The 25,716-nt window shown below is 51.6% G+C and overlaps 1 protein-coding gene across 2 annotated transcripts; it reads left to right on the top strand.

The window, feature by feature from the left end:
• The first annotated feature begins 1,377 nt into the window (after positions 1 to 1,377).
• IRF8 (interferon regulatory factor 8) lies at positions 1,378 to 24,737 on the top strand. Of its 2 annotated transcripts, none has more exons than XM_084756643.1 (9): positions 1,378 to 1,476; positions 4,674 to 4,848; positions 8,871 to 9,054; positions 11,881 to 11,969; positions 13,382 to 13,487; positions 14,626 to 14,673; positions 19,715 to 20,095; positions 22,148 to 22,263; positions 22,805 to 24,737. In XM_084756643.1, exons 2-9 carry the CDS (start codon positions 4,675 to 4,677, stop codon positions 22,979 to 22,981), a joined length of 1,275 nt encoding a protein of 424 aa, XP_084612769.1. In that variant the 5' UTR covers positions 1,378 to 1,476; position 4,674; the 3' UTR covers positions 22,982 to 24,737. The 2 variants fall into 2 exon arrangements, with proteins under 2 accessions (XP_084612769.1, XP_084612770.1); XM_084756644.1 differs by lacking the exon at positions 1,378 to 1,476 and adding an exon at positions 3,957 to 4,087.
• The last annotated feature ends 979 nt before the right edge of the window (positions 24,738 to 25,716 follow it).

Here is a 25,716-nt window from a genome sequence, read left to right as displayed (position 1 = left end):
TCTGTGGCCTCTGACAACATTTGTATGTAGGAAAATCTGCATAAGCTTATATTTGGGAAAAGAAAGGGGTAGAAATGCACAGGGGAGTCCGTGGTAGAAACCCTCAGAGGGTCTCTGATGTCTGGACTCTGCCGGTTACCACAGCAAACACGTTAAAACACTCCCACACTGCTCTTAAAGATTTGAGCCGGACTGTGGTGGTGCATGCTTTTAATCCTAGCGCTTGGGAGGCAGAGGCAGGAGGATCGCTATGAATTCGAGGCCAGCTTTGTCTATGGAGTTAGTTCCAGGTCAGCCAGGGCTACAGAGAAAAACCCTGTCTCAAAAACAAACAATAATGATTACCACCACCACCACCACCACCACCACCACCACCACCACCACCACCACCACCACCATAATAATAATAATAATAATAATAATAATAATAATAAAGCTCTGAAAAGTAGTTTTCATTTGAAGTTCTTTGGCTCCAGGAACTCCACTTGGCTCTTGACCTTTGGACAATATTTATCATTGAATTCAAAACTGGCACTCTGTATCTCACGACTGCCTTCCAGGTATATCAAAATGCTCAACAGGATCAATTGAGAGTTAGGAGGGTCTATTTGATAAATCCTTATTTGAATTCATATTTATCTGAAACTTAGCCATATACTTCTTGTATTTGGGGAGCAATTAAAAACTATTGTCCTGGCTCCACCGTTTCCTAAGTTTTTTAAAAGCCAGAAGAGTGAGAGCCCGGTAAACGAGGCCGCAGGTGTGTGACTGAGCAGCAGGGAATCAAAGTCAGTTAAGACCCTCACTTAAGCGCCATGTCCCTACCTCCTATTCAGGCTGGGAACACCACTGGGGCACAAGCTGCCAAACCTTCCTTGGGGACATCGCAGCTGCAGCAGGTGCGACTCCCTTGGTTTCTCGAGTTTCCAGGGCAGTTTCAGGGGGTCATCCTCCTTCCACGAGGGCCAGAGGCACGTGGCTGTCGTCCAGGACACAGCTCTGAGATCAGCCTTTGCTCTGCAACCCCAACCTGAGCAGGTGACACCCAGGGCGCCTCTAGACACATGCTCGGGACAGGGGCGCCCCAAACCTGAGCAACACCCCAAGGATGATCTGAGCATCATCAGCCTCCTTGATCTTGGGAGGATGCCCCAGCCCCCCAGGTCCATCCTTGGGGCAGCCCCCTCCCGCGCAGCTCCGGGGCAAAGAGAAAAGGGGCTCAATGGGGCCCTGGGATGAGCAGTAGTGATTTCTCGGAAAGGAGAGGGCTTCAGAGAAGGCGTACCCGGCGGGCTGCGCTGATTGGACAGCGCCCTCGCTGCCTCTATTAGCTCGCGCGACCGTCGCTCCGCGGGCGGGACCGCCCTCGCACTCGTCCTCGCCCCCGCCCAGTCCTTAAAGACGCTCCTGCACCGGGGGGATCCAGGAGCCCGCGGCCAGTCGCCGAGGCGCGGGCAGCGTGGGAACTGGCGGCAGGTAGGACGCGATGGGGGTGGGCGCGGGGGCCGGGACTGTCTCTCCTGCTTGCACCCAGACGGAGGGTACAGCACGTCAGCAGGTGCTTCCTAAAAAAACAAACTAAACCAAACAAAATACCAACGTCTCCCTTAAAAATCTGCTTGATGGGCAACTTCATGATCAAGAGAAATAGTGACCCCTGTATTGTAAGAGCTGCCAATCACCACGAGGCAGCCGTACTACTAGGAGTGAACTATCCAAAGCCAGCGGGACCAAAGTGGCTTTGATTCTGACTAGTGGCAGTCTGATTGCCCAGTGGCACTGAATTTCTCTGACTGCTTGGTAGCCCAGCTGGCGCAGGCAGGAAAGTGATGTTCCCTGTGGGTCACAGCTCCCAGGACTAGTTCACTGTGAGCATGGCCCCAGGCTGTAAGGGCAGACTTAGTGAGACTGGTGAGAAAGATTATTTACCCACAGCTGGGAAAGGGTTTGGGGGTGGGGGTGGGGTTAGAAACTAATAGAAACTAACCACGAATGTTCTAGAAAATTTAAATGGTCTCCTGTAGATCACTTTGTTTGGTTGGGTTTTTTTTCCCTCCTGACTCTGTAGCCCAGGCTCATTTGGAACTCCTGGTGACAATCCTACCTAATCTCCCCAGGGAGATGAAGCCTAGGATTTCAGGCGGAGCCGCTGTGCCCAGTGGCCCCACTTTTTTCCTTTAAAGCCAAAGATAAGAACAATTCTAAGTTTGTCCTTTTAAGTTATGGCAGGCTCCTTCATGAAGAACTGGGAGCGATTCAGGGGCTTGAGGAAGCTTGGGGGCAGAGAGAGAGAGAGAGAGAGAGAGAGAGAGAGAGAGAGAGAGAGAGAGAGAGAGAGAGAGAGAGAGAGAGAGCGGGCTGTGATGGGTTTCCGCTTATGGTAGACAGAGTAGTGTCCAGGGCTTGAATGAAGATGGTGTGGTGTGAGCCTTGTTACACATGGCTGGAGCAGATGCTGACATCTGTGTTAGGTGAGCTATGACCTGCCTTGTGAGAAGCCGGGCCGGGGACACGTAGCTCCAGCTTCAGGTTAGCTGTAGAGAGGACTGAGCCAAGAGAGGGAATGTTACCCCAGAATCAAGAAGAGGAAGCCATAGTCATGTGATCATGTTTATAAACCATTACTGTCCATAGTTGTAAGGGTGTCAGGCTCTGCCTGCCGAGGACCTCAGAGGTGACTGCAGAAGGGAATAGAAAAATTGTCCATGTGCTGAAAGCTGGGTGGACCCAGGTGAGGCCTTTGCCTGTAGAATGAATTAAAGCACTATTTCTGGGAGCTGGGGATTCTCCAGGAGGTTTGTGCGGTGCCCAGAGGATGGCTGTCCCTCCCAGTCCCCCCTCTTTCCAGTGAAGACGGGACCGGGTTAGAGGATTTTAGCGCTCCCTCTCCCCCCCCCCCCCTCTCCGCCCAGCTTTTGTAGTCTGTGTTTCACCTTTCCTTTCAGGGACCACTTCTTTTCTCTGTCACCCACTAAGACAGCTGTCCTTCACACTTCTGGGGTGTTGGACACCCGAGGAACCGTGATGAGAAAGTGCCTTTTCTGGGACAGCCTCCAGCTATGCTAGGGAAGTCTTTAGATTTCTGGAGGCTCAGGGACCATGGGCTGTGGTTAACAAATCCATCTCCACGGGCTGAGTTGAGGCTTTCAGTTGGCATAGACCACCTGTTACTCTGTTGTATCTGGGCTCCCAGCCCTGGGCTCTCACCCATGCTCATCCTTACAGTCCACACAAGACACTATCAAGCCAGGAGAGCCTCTTATTTCCTCCCCAGAACAAGCTGTAGGAGCCAGAACCCTACTTGGTTTGGGGGGGGGCGGGCGGAGTATCTGGTGGCAGTTTATTTCTCTCCTTAGGTACTCCTTTCTGACCTGTCATTTATAAACACAGTGGACTCAGAATTCTGGGTTTCCTAAGATATCCTTTCTTCCCCTGCATCTCTGATGAGGCTCCTAAGACAGAGGTGCTTCCAACCTCCACAGGTGGCAGCTGGGGCTCCTGGGTGGAAAGCTAAAGCCAGCCCTTGGGGAGACCTCGCCTCCCTGTTCTCGGGGAGCTGCCTGCTTTCCCGCACCCACCCACCGCCACCTGCAGTGGCCTGGAGTTTCTGCACTGTGCACCTCTTTCCAGTCGGTCCAGCTACCACTTTTGCTTTATGGGGTATGCTGGCTCTGGATGTGACTGTGCTCTTGGGGACGCCGTGCCTCCTCATTGCTGATTGCTTCGTTCTTTCCCTGCCCCTGAGGTCACATTTTAGTTGGAAGACTAGAAATGCTGTGCTCTAGTTTTTTTTTTTTTTGGTGGGCGTCTGTCCAACTGCCTTGGGGATTTCCAGGCAGTTCCAGTTAATGCTGGCTGCAAGTCTCTGGGCACAAACGTTCTCTTTCCTCAGGCTGCAGGGCAAGCTACCTGACGGTGCTGGTGAGGATGTCCAAGGATGCCATTAGGTGTCTGGGGATGGTAGGGCCTGGATATGGAGCCCCCGAACTGGCTCTGTACTGTCCCATTGCTCTCACCTAGGATTGGTCATATGTCACCGAGGGTTTGGGTTGCTGGAGGAGTCCTTTAGTCACCGGCCCTGAAGCAGGTACTTTTCACACATCACCCAGACTGAATCCCTAACACTCTAGGTTAAATGGCTTTAAGGTCACCCAGCTGGAACTTGACTCCAGCTCTGACTCATGCCCAGCGGGAATAGGACCCGGTGCTGTCTTATATGCCTGTTACTACCCTAGCTAGGAAAGGACAGCCTGCAAGTAGCCTTGAGGATATCCTTTCTCTCAGGTGGTGCTGAAGTCAAGAACAGCCATCCTCCGGGCATCAGTAGTCAGGCTGGGCCTCAGAGCGACGGGCAGCTCATAGGAAGCATGGCATCATACGAGAGCAGGTTCTCCCTGGCAGGTGCCCACAGTGTCTGGAACAGGAGGTCTGAGGGCTGGGGATGAGGAGAGCTGGGATTCACAGCCAGAGCCATGGGTGGGGCTCACCTCTGGACTGGCAGCTCTGGGTCCCTCGGGCTTTCCGTTTTCATTCGGCTTTAGGCCATGGCACTGGCCCAGAGTCCTCCCAAGCCGGCACCTTGTTATGAGCCTCCAATCTTCCTGTCAGTTCCGGGATCCGTCTGGATCACGAAGCACGGTTGTTATATACCAAAAGACTTGTTTCTTTCCAAGGATGTGTGACCGGAACGGGGGGCGGCGGCTCCGGCAGTGGCTGATTGAGCAGATTGACAGCGGTATGTACCCGGGGCTGATCTGGGAAAACGAAGAGAAGACTGTGTTCCGTATCCCTTGGAAGCATGCCGGCAAGCAGGATTACAACCAGGAAGTGGATGCTTCCATCTTCAAGGTAAAGCCCCCCCCCACCCCACTCCCCCCACCCCCCAGCGTCCCCACGCGGTGGTTTCTGGTTTCCCTCTGGCTCTACAGGGATTTAGTCAGGGTGTCCTGAAGACTAAACAATTAACTCATTGTTTTAAGAGAAATGCTGGCTGAGGAGTGTTTGGATCTGGCATGTCCCCACCATGAGGTTAAGAGCACCTTTCCTACCTGCTCGGCACTCCTTTATCTCAGTGTACTGCCGTGCTCTGCTCAGTGTACTAAGCATGGCTTCAGGCTTTACTCTTTGGAAGTAAGACTTCCTTCTTGGCACGGTAGAAACAGCCAGAACAGTGACGGGCTTCCATCGTTGCTTTTGGGTCAGGTTTCTGAACTCCGCACTTGGCATTTCCCTGTCTGAGAGGAGTAGGTGCTACCACCAAGGGCAGGCCAAACAGCTGGTGTGAGAGTCGGCCTGAATTGTCCTTCACCCCCTCCTCAATCTTACCCTGTGTGGCATGGCAGGTGACATCCCTGTTTGCATTCCCTAGTGGCACTCTTTCTCCAGGGGCTCATAGCTCCTGATGTGATATAGCCAGCATTTGAGACCAGGTGGTCCAAGGTCTTAACCCTTTACGGTTCTGAGAAATAGAGTGTTCTCACCAGGGGGCCAGGCCAGCCCAGCTCTGCAGGCAGGCTGAGCCAGGCATCCCCTGTGAGTTGTCACAGTCACCCATGTGTGTTTCAAAGGCCCTAGGCATCTACCTTCCACGCTGGGAGTTTCAGAGCCCTAGGTCACGGTCAACCCATATCTCTAGTTTGTGAGGAGTTGCAGCCCTGGTGGTCTGACCCAGAGCCCAGGTTGCAAACCATGGCCTTTAGTTCTGTGTGTCATGGGGAACTGGGGGGTGCGGAGGAAGGTCATAAGGGCCATGAGGCCAACCGAGCTGCTGAGGGCCAGAAACTGACTCAAGACTGTGATCAAGCTTGGAACCAGCCTGTAGAGACTGTGGCTGTCAGAACCATCTTGGATGTTGCACTCTGGGGACCACAGCCTCCCGTTTCCAATGAGGAACTCTGAGCAGAGCAGATGCAGACCAGCATTGACAACAGTGTATTTGGCAGACAGAACTCTACGATTCTTCCAGAGAAAGGGCAGGGTTCTGGACCCCTCGTTGCATGGCACAGCAGGGTCTCTTCAGCCAGTTACCTGCTTCAGCGAACCTGGCGCCCTGAGATAAAGGTCCCAGATTTATACATCTTGTGCAACGTTCCTCACGGCCAACAAGCCGTTTCAACAGCACTGAGGAGAATGCGCAAGATTCCCAATGTTTCCGTTGGTTACGCAGTCACTCTGTGTGGCAATCTGAGATGAGATGACAATCTCGGCGGGAGACAAACGGGCACCCACCAGATCTGGGAGGCGAGCCTGGGAGTCGCAGCGCACGGAGGGTCTTTTCTGAGCTGTCCTGTCTGTGTGTGGTGGCGGTATCTCTGCATCATCAGCCAAATACAACTTGGCTGTTGAAGGAACTTTGTGCTAAGAGGCCTTGGGCAGATAGAGTCATCTAGGGGGTGGTCTGGTTAAGTAGGGAACCTGCTATTCTCAGACAGTTAAAACCTTGAAAAAAAATGTAGGTGTTGAGGAAAAGACACATGCTTGCTTTTCAACTGGGGAAGGAGATTATACCAGAGAGCCTAGTGCTGTCTGCAGGCAGGGTCTTGGGGGCCTTCCTTCCTGTGCAGACCACAGATGGAGGATGAGAAAGACATTGAGCTTGTGTCAGTCAGGCAAGGGCTGAGATTCCTTGGGCGCTGCCCTAGACGGGTCTAACTGCTTATCATTTACTCAACATGCAGAGGGCCTTGAAGGATAAGGCAGGTAGGACTTAATTTTTATTGAATTTTATTTTGGGTCCAGGATTTACATAGTTCAGGCTGGTCTCAAACTTGCTATGTAGCCGATGACCCTGAACTGCCTGAGTGCTCAGATTACTGGTGTGGGCCACCATATCTGGTTTCTATGGTGTTGAGGGCTGAACTCATGGCTTCATGTGTGCTGGGCAAACGCTCTTTTCAACTGAGCTACACTCCTAGTGTTCACTGTTTTTGTTTTTTTGTTTTTTGAGACAGGGTTTCTCTGTGTAGCCTTGGTTGTCCTGGACTTGATTTGTAGACTAGGCTGGCCTCGAACTCACAGCGATCCACCTGCCCCTGACTCCCTGAGTGCTGGGATTAAAGGCATGCACCACCGCGTCCAACTCCCAGTGTTAATTTTTAAAAGCGCAATATGACACAATGTCAGTGGGGCAAAACTTCAAGCAGTGGGTGCTGCTGTGGGTCCCGGGACTACCTGCTCTGTAGCTTCAGCTCTGGGTACCCCCGAGAGACCATGCAGCCACAACAATCCTTTTGCAGCTGATCTCTGACCAGATATGGCAAGGCTCAGAGTAGGCCCGTGCTGGAACCCAGTGGTGCCTCAGGGTGCTTGCTGACTGTGGGTTCTGATGTGAAGGTTGGGGCCTCCAGGCTGTCTTCACAGAGGAAGCATGAGACCAGAATTAGGAGTGAGCATCCCAGTGCTGCTGAGACACTGCAGTTCCATCATGTGCCCTCTGACTTCAGCATCTTGCATTTCTTTAGGTGCCACTGGAGTGCGTGTTCATCCAGTGGTTTTTTTTTGGGGGGGGGGGGAGGTGTCTTCATTCCCAGGGCAGATGTTCTGGGTTGCTATATCCAGGGAGAGGTACTGCCCGAAAATGCTTTAGATGCTGGGTAGGATGGTCCTCCCAGCGGAGGTGGCTCTCAGCATCTGTGGCAAAGAGACAGACCTGGAATCACTATCACAGTCCGCCAGTTGTCCTCATCTGCTTCTAAACTCACAATGATCCACACATCTGTACACAGCCAGCAATGCAGTTTATAGTAAAGGCAGGCCAGAATTGGAGACCGTCTACTTTAAAAAAAATATTTCTAAAAGTGGGTTTGCAACTATGTCCGAGAGGAAGTGGCCACTCAGACTCAGGGGTGGGAATATGTGTCCAGCTACTTGCTGACCAGAGATACAGAATTTGGCACCAACAGTGCAGAGAGCATTGGCCTTGGGCATAAGTGTCCCACCTTCCAGCCCCCAGCAGGTGTGCACCCACCCGGGAATTCGGAAGCCAGAGTGTGGGTGTGTCTATCACCTTCCACCTTGGTTCTTTAGGCCAAGTCTCTCACTGAACCCAGAGATCACAGATGAGGCTAGATTGGCTGCCGGCGAGTCGTTGTGTCCCATACCCAGCTTTTCTTTTTCCCTGCGGGAGCGGGGGATTTGAACTCGGGTCATCACGTTTATGTGGCTAGCACTGCATTGACTGGGCCCCTGCTTTGACTGTCTGGTATTTGCTTAGAGCATAAGCTTTGGGCAGGTCAGGAAAGTGGAATATTGGAAAGAGAGAGAGAGAGAGAGAGAGAGAGAGAGAGAGAGAGAGAGAGAGAGACTTAACAGGGAGAACAATTTATTGCATTTTAAGTGACCCAGAATCATGAAAAAAAAAAAGAAAAAAGAAAAAAAGAAAAAAAGAAAAAAAAAGAAAAAAAGTAAAACATGATTTCTATTAAAAGGAGAGACCTGTGAGCATATTTAGACGCTTTCACATGTTCCCTTTTCACGCTCAAGGCTTCGTTTGAAAAAGCAGAAAGTCTTTATTTTGACCATCCTGGTGAAGCCATGCCCGCCTTCCCCTTTAAGCTTTATGACCTAAACCCTCCTCCTGCCCAGGCCCTTCAAGCCATGGGGAGGACTTTGCCAAAGATGCATCCTAGGTTGTAGGGAGCCTGGGTTCAAACTCTGGCTTTGCTGAGTTTTCTTGGGGGACCCTTGCCCTGCTCTGTTCAGATGCGGTTGACAAAAGGCTCTTCCTGAAGTCCCATCGAGTGCTGACCTTGGACAAGAGTTGATGGCTAAGACATGTCTCTGGGGAGGAGAGGGTGTGCAGGCCGGTCTTCATGTTGAACTCTGTGGTTTGGGTCCCTCTGTGTTTACTGTGTTTCTCTTTCTTTCTTCAGGCCTGGGCAGTTTTTAAAGGGAAGTTTAAAGAGGGGGACAAAGCTGAGCCAGCCACGTGGAAGACGAGGTTACGCTGTGCTTTGAACAAGAGCCCAGATTTTGAGGAAGTGACTGACCGATCCCAGCTGGACATTTCCGAGCCATATAAAGTTTACCGAATTGTCCCCGAGGAAGAGCAAAAATGTAACTATCTGTTGGGGTCAGGAAGCCTTCCGGGACCCTCCTTCACATTCCCTGCGTCTGTCCCCTGAAGCCTTGGGTCTCCACAGGGCCATAGTAGGCATGCCACCCACAGGGTTCGGATGCCTGCCTTTAGCTAACCAGAGTTGTTCTGTCTTGTGTAAGCGGACACAGAGAGCTGGTCTGCTGACCTCACACGCCATGTGCTGTCAAGTGGCAGCTTCCTGCAGAGGGAGTGAACCCCCGCACAGAGGCCAGGAAGGGTGGCTGACTCTGGGTCATGGCTCCGAGAGGGAACCTAGCAGCGCCCCTGGAGCTCAGTGTGAACTCCCCTGAATGGGTGTGAGGCTCTGCCCTAGTAGCGTGTGAGGCGGAATTACATTTTGCTTTCTAGCAGGTTGCAGGGTAAGATCCAGTGGGCAAGGAAGGGATGAGGTCGTAAGCTTCAGCGAAAAGTTCTCAAATTAGGCAAGACAGCAGCGGCGACCTCACCTGATGGCCTCAGTGTGTGACTGCTGTTTAGAGATGGCACCGTTCCTGAGGTTTATTCCAGTACTAAAGTCCTAAAAGCATCCATACAGGAATGACAGCCAGGGATACCACAAAGCTGCCACACTGCCTGTGCCTGCTTTCTGGTTAGACATCACTAATCAATCAGAATATATGTATTGAGCTCAGTACCGATCTCAGAATCTTCTTAAAGTAGCATCCTATGTGTGCTACAGAAACAGAATCAGAGCTGTTTAATCTTCATGAGAGTTTGTGAGGTTCTTTGAAAGCCTTGGGTTTTCATAACCACTCCCCATAGCCATAAGAATATTCTGGAGTTGTGACTTTTTCCTTGGAAACTTACAGGCAGTCTGGTAATACCCAAAACCTTGCAATAATTCTTAGGGCTGAACACAAATTCTGGCTGTGTCTTCATTCTTCTGTAGAGGTACTAAACAGCAGACATAGAAGTTTTTTTTTTGTTTTTTTTAAAGAAGTAAAAATTTGTGACTCCAACATATACACAGGGAGCCTGTGTCAGAGTGTGTGTCACACACCAAGGACTGACGTGGTGACAAAACCTATCAGAGAATATAAAGCACCACTATATACAGCATATGTGTGTGTGTGTGCGTGTGTGTGTGTGTGTGTGTGTGTGTGTGTGTATGTGTGTGATCCCAGGACTCAGGAAGTTGAGGCAGTGTGTGTGTGTGTGTTGTGTGTGTGAGAGGCAGTGTGTGTGTGTGTGTGTGTGTGTGTGTGTGTGTGTGTGTGTATGTGTGTGATCCCAGGACTCAGGAGGGTGAGGCAGTGTGTGTGTGTGTGTGTGTGTGTGTGTGTGTGTGTGTGTGTGTGTGATCCCAGGACTCAGGAGGGTGAGGCAGTGTGTGTGAGAGGCAGTTTGTGTGTGTGTGTGTGTGTGTGTGTGTGTGTGTGTGTGTGTGTGATCCCAGGACTCAGGAGGGTGAGGCAGGAGGATTGCACGCTGAAAGCCAGCCTGGCCTGCAGAGTGAGCCCCTGTCTCAAAACCAAAATCCCCAGAGAGGAAGCTGAGCCGACTGGGGCTTGACTGGCACAGGTGGCACCACTGCTGCTTGGCGGTGTCGTATGAACGGGTCATTTGGAAGTTAGCCAAATGCTGATGGCTACCTGGTCTCACGGACTTTGAGCCCTAGTAGGTGACAGTGGTAAGGCCTACACAGGGACAGTCCCCAGAAGATTAGTCTCCTGGCTCCCAGCGACTGGCCCATTCTAGGTTGCCTCTGGAAGGCCAAACAGCCTTACTTGCCTGCTTGTTTGTCCTCGCAGTGATTTGAAGCAATCGGGAAGTTTCTCTCAGAGCTCTGCTCCCCCAGGATCATCCAGGCTTGACTTGGTAGATTATCCTGGGTGGAGCCCTATCTCCTGTGGTGTTGGGGGTGGGGGAGGTGAAGGAGCAGCAGGGTTTTGAGCAGAGGAACACAGCATTTGCATAGTATTTATCTTGGCCCACTGTACTATGAACTTGGGTGATTTGCCAGCCTCTGGGCGGCTTGTGTGTGTGTGTGTGTGTGTGTGTGTGTGTGTGTGTGTGTGTGTGTTGCTCTTGTTCTCTGCTTGCTCCAGCAATAGCTTCTGAGATTCACTTGACATCTGGATGAAGCAATGGGGATATCACACAGGTCCCTGGGACTGGGCAGCCTGGCAGGGCCTTGTTGGTTATGATGCATCTCGTGGAGGTTAACCTCCCAAGGCAAACTTCTGACCAGGAAGGAAGGTTCACAGTGGGCCAGAACCCATCTGAACCCGGATGTTGGCAGATAAAAGTGTTGGGCCTCTGGGAGGCAGGTGGAGGCTGTGAAATAGGGCATGTGTGTGACTTTACCAGGTGGCAGGGGTGCACACACACACACACACACACACACACACACACACACACACACAGTCATTTGGAAAGGACAAAAAGGTTTCCTGCTACCTGGCACCCCATCTTCCAGGAAATCTCTGGGTGTTTTTCAAACACCTGGACTAGCAAACTTATCTTTAACACATGGACAATAAATGCCGGCTATAAAATGTACCAGACAGGCTCAGATAGAAGGAAGAAACCAAAGTCTGGTCCTTGTCCTTTAAAAGCCTTGTGTTCACAACCCCCCAACCACCCACTTCTCTCTTTTGACTTGACTGATCAGATGACCAGGCCATGAGAAGGAACGGCTGAGCCTTTCCCAAACCTTCCAGCAGCTGCTGGTCAAAACCAATCAGGACGCTCACCACCTCTGTCTCCTTAGCTCAGCATTTTAAAGAAAGATTGCAATGCTTGTCGGCCCCGGGTCATGGTGTCCATCCCATTTCCCATAGGCAAGCTGGGCGTGGCACCTGCAGGCTGCATGAGCGATGTCACGGAGATGGAGTGCGGGCGCTCAGAGATGGATGAGCTGGTCAAGGAGGTGAGTGGAGGCCCCCCCCAAGGCATCTTCCAGGGAAGAACAGACACCGAGCAGGGAAATGACACTCTCCCCTGAAGAGGCAGAGTGAGGGACTCCCTGACTACCTTCCCAGACCAGCCTCCCTGCACTGGTCACCTGTACTGGTCAGGCTCTTCCTGTGGGCTGTCAGCAGAGCTCTGTTAAGCTCCAGGCTTACTTAAACATGTTGAGTCGCAGCTTTGAAGATCACCATCTAGCCTTCTGCCGGCTTTAGGAACAGACAATGACTGGCTCCCCTGCTTCCTATTGGCCCTCATGGTGACTAGATGGCTTGCTTTTTAACACACAAATTTTACTCCTGAATGTGCTATTGGATTGGATGACTGAGACCATTAGGATTTCATTGATTGTGCTGGGGACCAGCTAGTGAGCCTGTGCCTACCTAGTTCCCAGCAGCACACACAAAACACAGACCTTAGAATAGCCCACTGACTCACGCATGGCTGGTAGCCTGCAACTGAAGGCGGCAATGGGATCTTTTTAAGTCAAACAGGTGGCTTTTTGTGTGTCTGTTTTTAGCCACTTTATTGTATCCTTTTAAGTGTCTGTACAACGTGGTGCTTTCATAGCTAAAACACCCTATTAAGCTCGTGTAAAACAAGGTGAGGGCACTTTAGGTGGCAGGTGGCCCAGATTCTGTCATCTCAGCTACCCAGGAGGCTGAGGTGGGAGGTTGGTAAGTTTCAGGACACTTCATGAGACCCTGTCTTGAAATGCAAAGGGGGGAAAGGCTGCGGATGTAGCTCGGCGGTAGAGCGCTTGTCTCTCTTGCACGAAGTCTAGGCTTCCATCCCCAGCACAGAGACCTCATAAAAACAAAACCCAGACTATTGTTAGCAATGGCACATCAGTGGTATGCCTTGGCGGCTTTCTGTGGGACAGTGCAGCCAGCCAGGATCCCCCTGTCCCAAGCTGCCCAGCTTTGCGACACAGGACGGTTGTGATGTCCTGGGTGGCCTTGATTCTGTATCCCTCTCGCTTTGTCCTGTTTTCAGCATAAGCCTTCCATGTCAAGTCTCCTAAACAATGAAAGGTGGTTTCAGGACCTCTCATAATTGGACTTTACCCACCATGGCCCAAGATCCCCATGGCACGGTGTCACTGCTCAGGGTTGCCCCAGAGCTGAGCCATGCCTCCTAGCATCAAAAGGCCAGCAACTCTTTAGTAGCCTTGATGAGGCTGGTTAGACCGCCAGCCCAGTGGGTTTGTAGGTTAAGACCTTTTAATTGCAAACTGAAGCTGAGATAAAGGGTATATGGCTTTAGTTGTGTATCTGACATTGGTTTTTACAAACATGGTGTTTGGGGGGTGGGGAGGGCCTGTGTTGGTGGCCCTGTGACTCAACTGCTCTTTTCTGTCACCTGGTCCTCCAGCCTTCTGTGGATGAATACATGGGCATGACCAAAAGGAGCCCATCTCCCCCAGAGGCCTGCAGGCCCCAGATCCACCCTGACTGGTGGGTCCAGCAGCCCAGTGCGGGTGAGTGTGGGTGTCCAGCACTGCCAGCCATTAGGCACTTCATGCCGTGGTGGGAGGTTTCTGTCACTGTTAGGATCTATGCCCCCGTGGAAAGCTGTTGACTCGGAGGGGTGAAAAAAAATCACAGCCATGGGCTGAGGTAGCCAAGCTGCAGCCTCCCAGGAAGTCACAAAGGTCTTGGTGGATAATAGGTAGTTATGCACAGCCACTTTCCTCCTGTTCTCCCAGAAAGTGGATAGGAGGAGTCTGATAATATCCCCAAGACTCAAGGGAGGCCACAGCTCTCAGCTACCTACCTCCTTCCTGGCTCGCCATTAGGTTTGCTGTTCTGTTCAGACATTTATGATACCCCAGTGTCAGGGAGTGCCAGGGCTTCGAGACAGACGGGAGATGGGGAGCCCAGTCAGGAGTGGGTAGTAGCTTGGAACCACTTTGGACAGTTTCATGTCTTGGTGGTGCCTCTGTTTACTCATCCAGAAAGTGGGGGCTCCAGAACCCACCCGGTGGGATCACAAAGTTAAATAAAGGAGTCACCCCTTTGTTAGCATGTGGGGGTACACCCAGGCTGTAGATACTTGAGAGTCATTCACCTAGGCTCCTAATACAGTGTGCAAGCAAATTTTAGGGTTCATAGGCACCTTGGTTTCCTCCTTTGCCTATTTCCTGAGACCTCCTGGCCCTGCAGGCTTATGAAGCTTTTAGGCTGTGGTGCTAGTGTCTTGTAAGCATCCCAGTGCTGCAAGGATGCCTTTGGGAAAGCTGCCCAGGCTCCCAGGCTCCCACGTGAGACAAGTCCTGGTCGTTGTATATAGTCCAGTGACATTTAGGCCAGGTCTTGGGGTAGGAAGAACACAAGGACAGAATACCACAGCACTGTGGAAGTCCCCTCTGCCCTGGTGGGTTTCTCTCTCTCTCTCTTTCTCTCTCTCTCTCTCTCTCTCTCTCTCTCTCTCTCTCTCTCTCTCTCTGTGTGTGTGTGTGTGTGTGTGTGCCTGAGAGCTCACACAGAGTGATATCTGCCCATTAGCATTAACACCAGCATCAGCAGAATCCTATCCACACCCCAGGGATACTTGGGTCATACCCTGCTCATTACAACCGCCCAGGTAGGAATTTGCTTTCTTTTCTCTGCCCACAGGCCTGCCACTGGTGACCGGGTATGCTGCCTACGACACACATCATTCAGGTACCAGGGTACTCTGGGTGGGCATGGCACAGGCTCTGTTTGAAAATACTTTCCTGATGTGGTTGGGGTCACAAGGTCCTATGGACAAGTGTGGCCTGGGCATAGGCTCCAAGGACTGGTTTTTCTCCCCATTCTGTGTGGCCTGGGAGCCAGGAAGTGGCTCAGCTTTGTTTCTCATCTCCCTGAGGTGGCCATAGTAAGCCCAGAGAGTCTTCAGGGGCAGCTGTGTACCAGAGAGAGTGTAGCCTGTCCCATTGCCTTGGCCTTGAGTCAGGGAATCTGGCCTCTTGGAGCATCAAGTTCCTTAGGTGTGAAATGCTGTGAGAATCCTATGTGCCACACTGTTACTGTCACTGTCTAGAAGGGGGCAGGGTTGGCCAATGTCACTTGTGCAGGGTCCTTCACCTCCTCTCACCTCCAGCTCCATAGCAAGAGTCATAATGACGGTTGTAGTGGGTGTTGATGGTGATGGTGATGATGCAGGGTGCTGTTGATGTTGATGATATCTATGGTGATGCTGCTGATGGTGCTGAAGGTACTGGTGATGCTGCTGGTGTGGATGCTGACGGTGATGATGTGGATGGCATCAGTGCTGCTTTAATGGATAAAACGGTTCTTCCTCTCGGAGTAGTTTAGATGAAGAGCAAGTCTCTGTTTGAATTTTCCACTTCTCTCCTTGTGTCTTCCGTCTTGTCTGTGGTCCGTGTTTTTTGTCTCTGTGGTGTGTGTGTGTGTGTGTGTGTGTGTGTGTGTGTGTGTGTCTGATGTCTGTCCCTAACAATGTGCTTTTTTTCTGTATTTATTAAGCAGAAACAAAAAACAGTATGTAAAGGACTAAGGGATTCTTTTTTGGGGGGCAATGTTGAGATAGAGTTTCTCTTGTAGTCCTGGACTCACTTTGTAGACCAGGCTGTTCTCGAACTCACAGAGATCTGCCTGCCTCTGCCTCCCGAGTGCTGGTGATTTTTTTAAATATCTTTTTTCACATAGAGATCTGGAACAGAGTTTTACAAGAGAGAAGTTATATTGCTGATCCCAGCTGACCCAGAATAGCACTTGGAACTGCAGACATGTTATGAATTTATATTCTCATGTGGCTTCCAACACTTATGGGATATTTGTTTGTTTAAGTTTGCTTTTAACCTATTGGCTGTTTCAGCAAATGATTAACATAGTGTGTACACATGTGCATGTACACACACACACACACACACACACACACACACACACACACACACACACTATTCTGGGTTATAGGCATGGAAGAGCGCATAATTTAAGATTAAAGTTATGCATCTAGCTTGGGTTGCATGGTTTTCTTACAGGCAGATTAAGCAGGCATAGAACACCCTAAGGAGTCAGACCAAGGCATAGCTTTAAATGCTCTCAAGGCAAAGTACTAACCTGGTTGTGGGGTCAGGCAAAAGTTCAGTTTCTGAGGGCAAGAGGCATTTCCAAAAAAAGCTATTCCCACAGATGTCATTTCTGATGGTAAGATGGTGGTAGTGCTGCTGCTGCTGCTGCTGAGGCTGATGGTTCTGGTGCTGATGGTACTAATGGTTCTGATAGTAATGGCGATAACAGTGATGGTGGTGATGCTGATTCTGATGGTGCTGGTGCTGATGGTGATATGCTCACAACAATGGTAATGGTGATGATGGTGGTAGCTGGTGTTTATGGTGCGATTGTGGCGGCCAGAGTCAAGGTTCACACTCCTGTGGGCTCTTTTCTAGGCATGCCTTTGACCTCCTCTAAGTTATAGAGATAAGCTGTTTCCCACTTCACAGGCCCTGCGTGGTGTGTCTGATAGGAATGGGGAATCTGCCCCTGGTGTCCCATCCTCACAGTTGCTTGCTGTGGGACAGGTGGCATCTCTGTTCAGTCCCAGGGCCCATTGTGTTGTGTGTTGTCTGCTTTCATGGCGGACTCAGTGGCACTCAGGGAGAAGCATGCTCTATGAACCATCATGGAGGTAAATGCTCCCCAAGTAAGGAAGATACAAAGGAAATGACGCTCTGTCTATAGTACCAGCCCGTCTGTGTTGAGTCCTTCTAGGCCTGGCTGTAAATGGAGACCTGAGCTTGTAGAAGCTTCCACAGGTATTTGCCTCCCAGCTTGTTCTCAAGGCCTCCTTAGCCCACTCACAGGAGGCCTGAGGTCATAGGCTGAGCGTTTGGCCTTGTAAATCCTGGGCTGTGGCCCTGGGAGTCTGCTGACCAATGTATTCTGGCTGGGCCCAGGGCTGCGGCCTTCTGAGTGAGAGGTAAAGTTAGGCTCAGAGGAGGAAGTGGCATTGAGCCCTATGGAGCTGCCTCAGCACAAATGAGGAAAGCAAGGAGTGAGTCCCCAGTCACTGTTGACAGCAGGCACCCTGAGCTCCTCTTCCAGAACCCAGGTCAGACCCCTGGCTTCCTGCCTACAGAGATGACACAGAGAGTGAACTGGGTGGGTGGGTGGGACAGCAGGGAGCAGGCGAGACCGTGGCTCTGTGCAGAGCCTTGGCTTTGAGGGTTGCCCCGTGGTAGCTGCCTCTCTGTGGTACCCAATGTTCTGCGCCTTCAGATCAAGTTAGGATAGATTTCCTGTTTATCAGAAAAATCCATAGGTATGGCTTTTACGTTTTACTTGTCTTTTGAGATACTAATAAGAAATGTGTAGCCCGGATGGTCATGAGCTCTCACCACTCATGCCTCAGCCTTCAGTTTGGGAGGCATAAGCCACCCCTCTTTATTTGCCAGCTACCCCCATGTCTCTCTCAGGTCAGCCCTGCTGTGAGCCCTCTCAAGGCTGCCAGTTTGTTCCCAGCCTGTGTGTATTCAGTGAGTGGATCAGGCAGCCAGGCTTTCTTATGCTTCTTAGCATTTCAGAGTGAGCAGAGGGTATAGCGTGAGTGCAGGGCACAGAGTGAGCACAGAATAGTGTGAGCACTGGGCAAAGGGTGAGGACAGGACACAGTGTGAACACAGGGCACAGTGTGAACACAGGGCACAGTGTGAGTGCAGGGCACAGTGTGAGTGCAGGGCATAGCGTGAGTGCAGGGCACAGTGTGAGCACAGGGCAAAGGGTGAACACAGGGCACAGTGTGAGCACAGGGTATAGTGTGAGCACTGGGCACAGTGTGGACATAGGGCACAGTGTGAGTACACGATATATTGTGAACACAGGGCACAGTGTGAGTACACGATATATTGTGAACACAGGGCACAGTGTGAGTACACGATATATTGTGAACACAGGGCACAGTATGAGCACAGGGTATATAGTGTGAGCACTGGGCACAGTGTGGACACAGGGCACAGTGTGAGTACATGGTATATTGTGAACACAGGGCACAGTGTGAGAGGCAGATGCAGTGCTGGGAGCTCCATTCATTTAGAATGAAGTCCGACATTGTCCCAGGGTGCAGAAGGGGTGTGTCAGTTCATTGGTGATGTAGACACAGAGGGCAGTCACGTGGCTGGTGGGGAGTACAAGGAGTGAGGAACAGGTACACTGGTACTGCCACTTAACTGCCAGCCAAGCTGACTTGGGCCTCGGTTTCCCCAAATGTGAACTTGATGACATGAAGCCAAATAGCAGGCTGTTTGCTCAGGTGACTTAGAGCCATATGTAGCTGCAGCAGGGGACCACAGAGTCTGTGGACAGCGGTGGGCACTCTGACTGACTGATGGGAGTGGAGCCCCATGGAAAGGTCTGAGGCTTCCAAATGGGCAACAGGGTTAGCCCGGGCACAGGCCCTTTCAGATGGTGGTGCAGCTGGTGACTACACCAGGATACCTCAGGTTTAGGTTTGGGGAGCTCTCAACTTGTGTGGTCCAGAGGGAAGCCAGACTGGTCTGAGGTGCCCAAGGGAAACTTAAGATGCATAAGGCTGCTGATGGTGGAAATTTCTGTCCCTAGCAGTTACAGAGCTTCTCCAATAGCCCACAGCTCTGGGCTTTTCATTCCTACAGCATCTCAGGGTTTTCCCAGCTCCTGTTGTAGGAGCCTCACCCTACGCTGACTGTCAGGGGTCGGGTGGGCAGGTGGACCCTCTGCGTTGTGTTTGTCTTATCACTTTCACTTTGTAAGTTTATCTGGAAGGCTGCTGTCCTTGCCTGTGAGAGGACAGCAACGCCACCTGAGGTCGAAGCAACAGAAGAGTCAACAAAAGCAAAACACAGGGTTGGCAAATTTCCAGCCTCATGGCTCAAGTTCCAAGTCTCCCTCCAAAAAGATTGTTGGAGTTATTATGGTCTGTTGGTGCCAAGCTGACGCTCTTCTCTCTTTTGTAAGGTTTTACTTGTTGATTAGTTTACGTGTGCGGAGCTGAGCGTGTAACCCAGGCTTTGCATGTGTGAGGCCAGCACTTCCCCTTGGAACTGCACCCCAGCTCTTGAGGTGACAGAATGAAGGGATGACGAAGGTGTAGCCGATCGATCGATCGGTCACAGCTCCCTCTTGTATAGCTTCCAGGCAGAGTGCTTCCTGGTCTTTCTGGAGGATAGGCTGTGTGCAGGATTTTGAGACACTTTCAGTCAGAGTCTGGGGAGTCCCAGGTCACTGTTTGTGGAAAGGATACTGTGATGCCCATACCTTCACGGGTCGAATGGTGGCCACTGAGTCTAGGGTGACGAGGGAACAGGAGCCACAGGGCACTTCATGAGATACTTGCATGGCTTGCAGTTGGTGCAGTTCTCAGGCCTTTTTAGTTGTAGTGTGTGTGTGTGTGTGTGTCCCCATATGTGTATGTTCATATGCGTGCAGATTCATGTGTATATGAATGCATATTCACATGTATGTGCATGTAGAGGCCAGAGGCCAGTCTTCTGTCTCATTTCTTGAGCACAGTCTATCTTAATTTTTGAGACAGGGTCTCCCACTTGCTTGGATCTTACCGAATAGGTAAAACTGACACTTTTTCTCTGCCTCTCAGGGGCTGGAGTGGTGGTGCAAACACCACTTGGAAGGAGGAATAGACTCTGAGCCTTTGGGAAGGAGGGACTGACACCCCCCCCTTCTGGCAGCCCCCTGACTGCCCTATGCTCTTGTCACCCCACAGCCTTCTCCCAGATGGTGATCAGCTTCTACTATGGGGGCAAGCTGGTGGGTCAGGCCACCACCACCTGCCCTGAGGGCTGCCGTCTATCCCTGAGCCAGCCAGGGCTGCCCAAGCTGTACGGGCCCGATGGGTTGGAGCCGGTGTGCTTCCCGACGGCTGACACCATCCCCAGTGAGCGACAGAGGCAGGTGACCCGGAAGCTGTTTGGGCACCTGGAGCGTGGCGTGCTCCTGCACAGCAACCGCAAGGGCGTGTTCGTGAAGCGCCTGTGCCAGGGCCGCGTGTTCTGCAGCGGCAACGCGGTGGTGTGCAAGGGCAGGCCCAACAAGCTGGAGCGCGACGAGGTGGTGCAGGTCTTCGACACCAATCAGTTCTTCCGAGGTCAGTATTGAGCCATCTTGCTGTCCTTGCCTTAGAGTTCACGGCCCCCTCCATCCCTGTGCTACCTGCACTGTGGACCAAGTTGACTCATGGCATGAATTTGGCAACAGTATAGCCAGGGCCCTTTGAAGTCTGACCTGCAGGTTCTCCCTAAGCAGCCTAGAGAGTCCTTGCCTCAGTTTCTCCTGGGTAGTCAGGACAGCAGAGCCAGAGCGCCAGAGCCTTTCCCTTCAGTCTTTTTTTTTTCTCCCCGAGACAGGGTCCCTCTGTGTAGCCTTGGCTGTCCTGGACTCACTTTGTAGACCAGGCTGGCCTCGAACTCACAGCAATCCACCTGCCTCTGCCTCCTGAGTGCTGGGGTTAAAGGCGTGCGCCACCACCGCCTGGCTTTCCCTTCAGTCTTAATGAAGCTCACGGTTGTTTCCTAGCCTGAGAACTGCTTAGAGACACAGAGTCCAATGCCTCAGCCAGCCCAGGCTCAGCTTCTGTGTCTTGGCAGGGTCCCTGGGAAGATGGCCCGATTCAGTGTGTCCAGCCTTCAGCCTGTGGGCTGCATGCAATCTAGGAATGAGGCCCAATATAATGAATGCTCTTACATGGTGGTACACGTCTTTAATCCCAGCACTCAAGAAGCAGAGGCAAGTGGATCGCTGTGAGTTCGAGGCCAGCCTGGTCTACAAAGCGAGTCCAGGACAGCCAAGGCTACACAGAGAAGCTCTGCCTCGAAAAGCAAAGCAAAACATTATGAGATTTTGTTTTTGCTATTTAAAAAAAAAACTCAGTCACACAGTTCTCAACTGTGAATTCTTTATGATATCTTGTTGCAATGTTACACAAAATAAACGTGTGTTAGCCTCCTGGTTGAGGTGCTCTAACACTGTGCGAGACCCGTGTCCCCTCACTGCCACCCACTAACTTTTCTGGCAAGAGGGGAAGGTGTTTACACCCTGCCTGAGTTTCTTCCAAGGCTGGGGAAGGAGTCAGTACCAGCAGCCACCTGCTGCGTGCCAGCTTCCGCTCTGTGCCCCTCTGCTCTCTGCCCTTTGCCTTCGCCAGCCTGGTCAGGAGTTAGTGTTGGGTCTGAGAACTCTAAAAGCGGTGATTCTCAACCTGTGGGTGGACCCCTGGGAGGGTTGTCGGATGACCTTTTCACAGGGGTTGCCTAAGGCCACCTGAAAGCACAGGTATCTGCATTACGATCCACAACAGTAGCAAAATTACAGTAATGAAGTAACAGCGAAAAGAATTTTACGGTTGAGGGGGGTCACCACGTCATGAGGAACTACATTAAAGGGCTGCAGCATTAGGAAGGTTGAGAACCAGTGGCTTGGACGATGAGGGTCCTGAGGGGGTAGGAGTGGCGGGTGTATGAGCTCAGGTTCCCCTCCCTGGAGTCAGCATCGCAACCAGGCAATGTCACCCTGAGCACAGCAGCCCAGACACTCTGCCTGGCTCAGCCCTGACACGCTGGCCCCTGGAGCTGGGCAGCTAGGAAAGCCACAGCCCTCCACAGCTGCAGCACAAGTCTCCAAGTCTCTGCTCTGGGGAGGCTGAAAGAGGTGATGTCAGAAGGTCTGTCACCCTGAACTCATGCACCCGCCCCCCCCCTCCCCAGGGCAGGCAGGGACTATGGCTCACAGTGTAGGGGCTGGGGATTAGGAACTAACTGTACCACTGTACCAAGTATGCAACCCCAGCTAATAGGTATGGAGGTCCTCACCCACAGTCCCAGGCCTTGAGGGACTGAGGCAGGAGGATCATCAAGAGTTACGGGCCAGCCTAGACTACATAGTGACACCCCATTTCCCTAAGCCAAATCCAGACAAGCAAAAACCGTTCCCTAAAATGACTAGCAATATTTGGGAGTGACAAACTCCACAGGTCCTTGTTGAGTTTTGGCTAAAGGACCACGTGTCCAAGGCCCTGGGGGCCTGGGCCTGACCACTTTTTCCTTGGGTATTGGGGGAGCTGAGACTCCCTTCCAAGCTCTTGCCTTGTAGCCCTGGGACTTGACTACAGCTCAGAAGCTCACAGGTTTCTGTGTTCCTCTAGAACTGCAGCAATTCTACGCCACCCAGGGTCGCCTTCCTGACAGCAGGGTGGTGCTGTGCTTCGGGGAGGAGTTTCCGGACACAGCGCCCTTGCGCTCCAAACTCATTCTGGTGCAGGTGAGAGCTGGCGGCGTCCGTCCTGTGCCCGGGCATCCTAGCCCTCATTTATATGGGTCCAACCTTATCCCAGGGTGGGAGGAGACAGTAAGGATTGAGCATTCCACTGTGCTACCTACCAGCCTGTGGTACCTACCGGCCTGTCTACCGGTGCAGAAGTGAGCGAACAAGACAGCCCAGGGCTCTCGCCATCTCTACCTTGTCTCCTCACGCTGGGATCCTTCATATGTGTATCTCCTTCCCTTCTCCTGCTTTCCCTTTCTCCTTTCTGTTCCATCCTCTTCAGAAAAGCTCAACTTGTCCCGTGGCCCTAAGGTCTAAGTGGCAGACCACGGTTTATTTGTCTCTGGTCAGAGCAGTGGCACTCTAGTTATAAGGGTGGCATTTTGAGCGTTGGCTAGCCAGGTTGGAGGTAACACTTACCAATCTGCAGGAATACAGCCTAGCTGGCTGCTTCCTGTCTCGTGGGGAATCAGAGGGAGGCCCCAAATCTCCTTCCTCCCGCCTCTCTTCTGACTTTGTGCTCGGCCTCCCCTTGCAGGTGGAGCAGCTGTATGCCAGGCAGCTGGTGGAGGAAGCGGGTAAGAGCTGTGGGGCTGGTTCCCTGATGCCAGCCTTGGAGGAGCCCCAGCCAGACCAGGCCTTCCGGATGTTCCCAGATATCTGTACATCACACCAGAGACCGTTCTTCAGAGAAAACCAGCAGATCACCGTCTAAGCCTCTCTCTCTCCCGGCACCCCATCTCGCCTGGGGCTCACGCTTCATGATTCTGTGACTTAGGGAATTCTGAAAGGATGTGGACCCCACTGACGAGGGTGGGTGGGTGCCCTCCACAGGGCCTCAGGAAGGCCAGAGATGGACATGCTCCTGCTCATGCAAGTATTGGAAGCTTGCAGGGCTTGTGGTCAGAATCTGTGATTAAAACGGTTGCTTCCTGCATTTTTCCCATTACCATTAATGGGTGTTCTTTCTGCATGTTGAGGTGATTGTCACTTTGACAGTTTAAATCAGCCTGTGGCAATAGACCTGCCTTTGTCCTTCTCTGGCTGGGAGGAGAGATTTATGACTTCTGCTTGACTGTATATGGAAGAATCTTTTCACTGTTGAGCCCCTTTCTTTCTTTCTTTCTTTCTTTCTTTCTTTCTTTCTTTCTTTTTTGATAGAAAATAACATTATTTTGAACTTCTGAAATGAGGTGGTCCCAGGCAGGTAACCTCTGTTCTGAATGGTTTTCACTTTTTAAACAATATTTGTATTTTCACATGCTATACTGTATATCACTTAAGACCTTTCTTGTAAACCTGGTAGATTATCAGTGTCCTTGTAGATGGATCCTGCTTATGGGTTTCACGTAAAGTTTTGGTTGTAGCACATTTATTCACATCATCCCATGATGGCTGGCAAAGCTTGTGTGGGGCACAGCAGGACCAGGAACTGTGTATCACTCCATGTCAGCTGGCAGAGTTTGTGTGGGGCACAGCAGGACCAGGAACTGTGTAAAGGACCCATTCATTGACATCTCACCCTTCTGTTGTCCAGCTCCACACCCAGTCCTAAGATACAGTAAAAAGCAATGCCCAGGTTACACCCTGGGCTTAGCAGTGCCCACCCGAGTACCAGTGAAAGGTACACATCCTACACAGTGCAGGGCAGAGAGTTCACCTGTAGCACCCTGAGCAGAAGCAGGGCCAGGGGCTTAGGGCACTGCTTGGTGGCTGAGGGCCATTTGTGTCCCCAGTCTGGCTGTCCAGTGTAGTATCTAAGTGACTTAAACCAATGGCTGCCGGCCCAACTCCAGGGCCGCTACCCGTAGGAGTGAGCTGTTACCTGGAGCAGTGAGCCACCACCAAGGATTTAGTTTGGCTATGAGTGCACAACAGGTACAGAGGCCGAGCAGATGTGGGCGGAGGGAGCATGCCTTCCTCCCACTCGTGTCTGGCCACAGAAGAGACCTCTGCTTGTTCTGTTTTGTAGCCATCCTGGACCACTCCTCATGTGCTCAGCGTTCCACAGTGAAGGGCAGGAAGGGAAAGGTTTACCTGTTGACTGTTGTTCTGAGAAGTAGGGGGGGGGGGAGAAATGTGACAGGCTGGAAGACAAGTAGCTAGACAGGCCCCGCCCTACCACTTTGAAAGCTGAGAATCACTGTGAACTTCATGGCTGATTGTGTGAAGGTGATGAAGGTGGGCCGGCTGAGCAGACACAGTAGCCCCGGGGCTTGCTTCTCCTCCTCAGCCAAAGCCAGGAGCATCTCTTCTGAAACCATGACAACCTGTCTGCTGGCCACTTGTCACATGTCACTCACCTTCTGCCTCATTGAGTGCTAATGCACAAATATGCAACTCAAATATTTATTTTTATATCAATTTTTAAAATGTTGATCTTATTCTTTATTAAAAGAAGTTACTCTTTCATAAAAGTAACGTTTGTTCCTTGTTTTACAATATCGCTCTGAAATATAATCTTCATTAGATTCCAGTGTATTTATGTTTATGTTTATTTTTATTTTTAAAAGGAAGACAGGATCTGACTCTGTAGCCCAGGCTTTGAACTCATTGCAATCCTCCTGCCTTAGCCTCCTGAGTAATGGGAGTATAGACATGAGTCACTATGGCGTTGAGGAAAAAAAAATTTGTTTTTGAGACAGAGTTTCTCAGTGTGATAGCCCTGGCTGTCCTGGACTTACTCTGTAGATCAGGCTTGGCCTTGAACTCACAGAGATTCCCCTGCCTCTGCCTCCTCAGTGCTGGGATTAAAGGAGTGCGCCACCACAACCCTCAAGACAATGACAGAAAGGTCTGGAGAATAGAAGACACTCGAGAGTGCAGCAGGCAATACACGGCGTATAGCAGAGGTGGTGTAGGGTTTCGGTGACCTCAGGCTGTGTGACGTGTGGGAGGGCGTGGAGGAGGGAGATCGCACTAACACTTCTGGAAGCTTCTGGAAGCTTCTGGAAGCATTAGTGGGATGGTCACCAGTCATAGAGATGAGGAATGACCTCCCATTCACACACACATATTCATGCTACAACCAGTTCAGGGGCCATTCCAGTAGCACCCAGGAGCTCAGCCCCCACTGTAGGTGGCCAGGGGCTGCTAGCTCAGGTGGGTAGATGCGCCTAGCCCACCCTGCCTCCGAGGCAACGCATCCCATCTCTGCTCTCATGGGATCCCAGAGACAGGGCCAGTTAGTCACAGCTTATGGATGTGGAAAGTGATGCTGAGGTCCCTGCTCGGCTGGTGTGAAGCCAAGTCTGTGTTCTGGGAGCACAGTTAGGAGCTACTGCACGACCCTTGACCCAGAGGACAGCAGACCCCGGAACAAGGGACAGCAGATGTTTCTGCAGTGCGTCACGTTGGTTCCAGAGCACTCCACCAGGAATTGTGTTTATAAGCAGCTCTCCTCTAATGTGGAGAGAGTAATAAACCCAGCCCCAGTGTCTCTGAGTTCAA

The sequence above is a fragment of the Acomys minous genome, assembly GCF_964271855.1.
Source record: "Acomys minous genome assembly, chromosome: 14".
Classification (NCBI taxonomy): Eukaryota; Metazoa; Chordata; class Mammalia; order Rodentia; family Muridae; genus Acomys; species Acomys minous.
The sequence above is the reverse complement of the archived record's forward strand: the minus strand, read 5'-3'. Positions and strand labels throughout refer to the sequence as shown.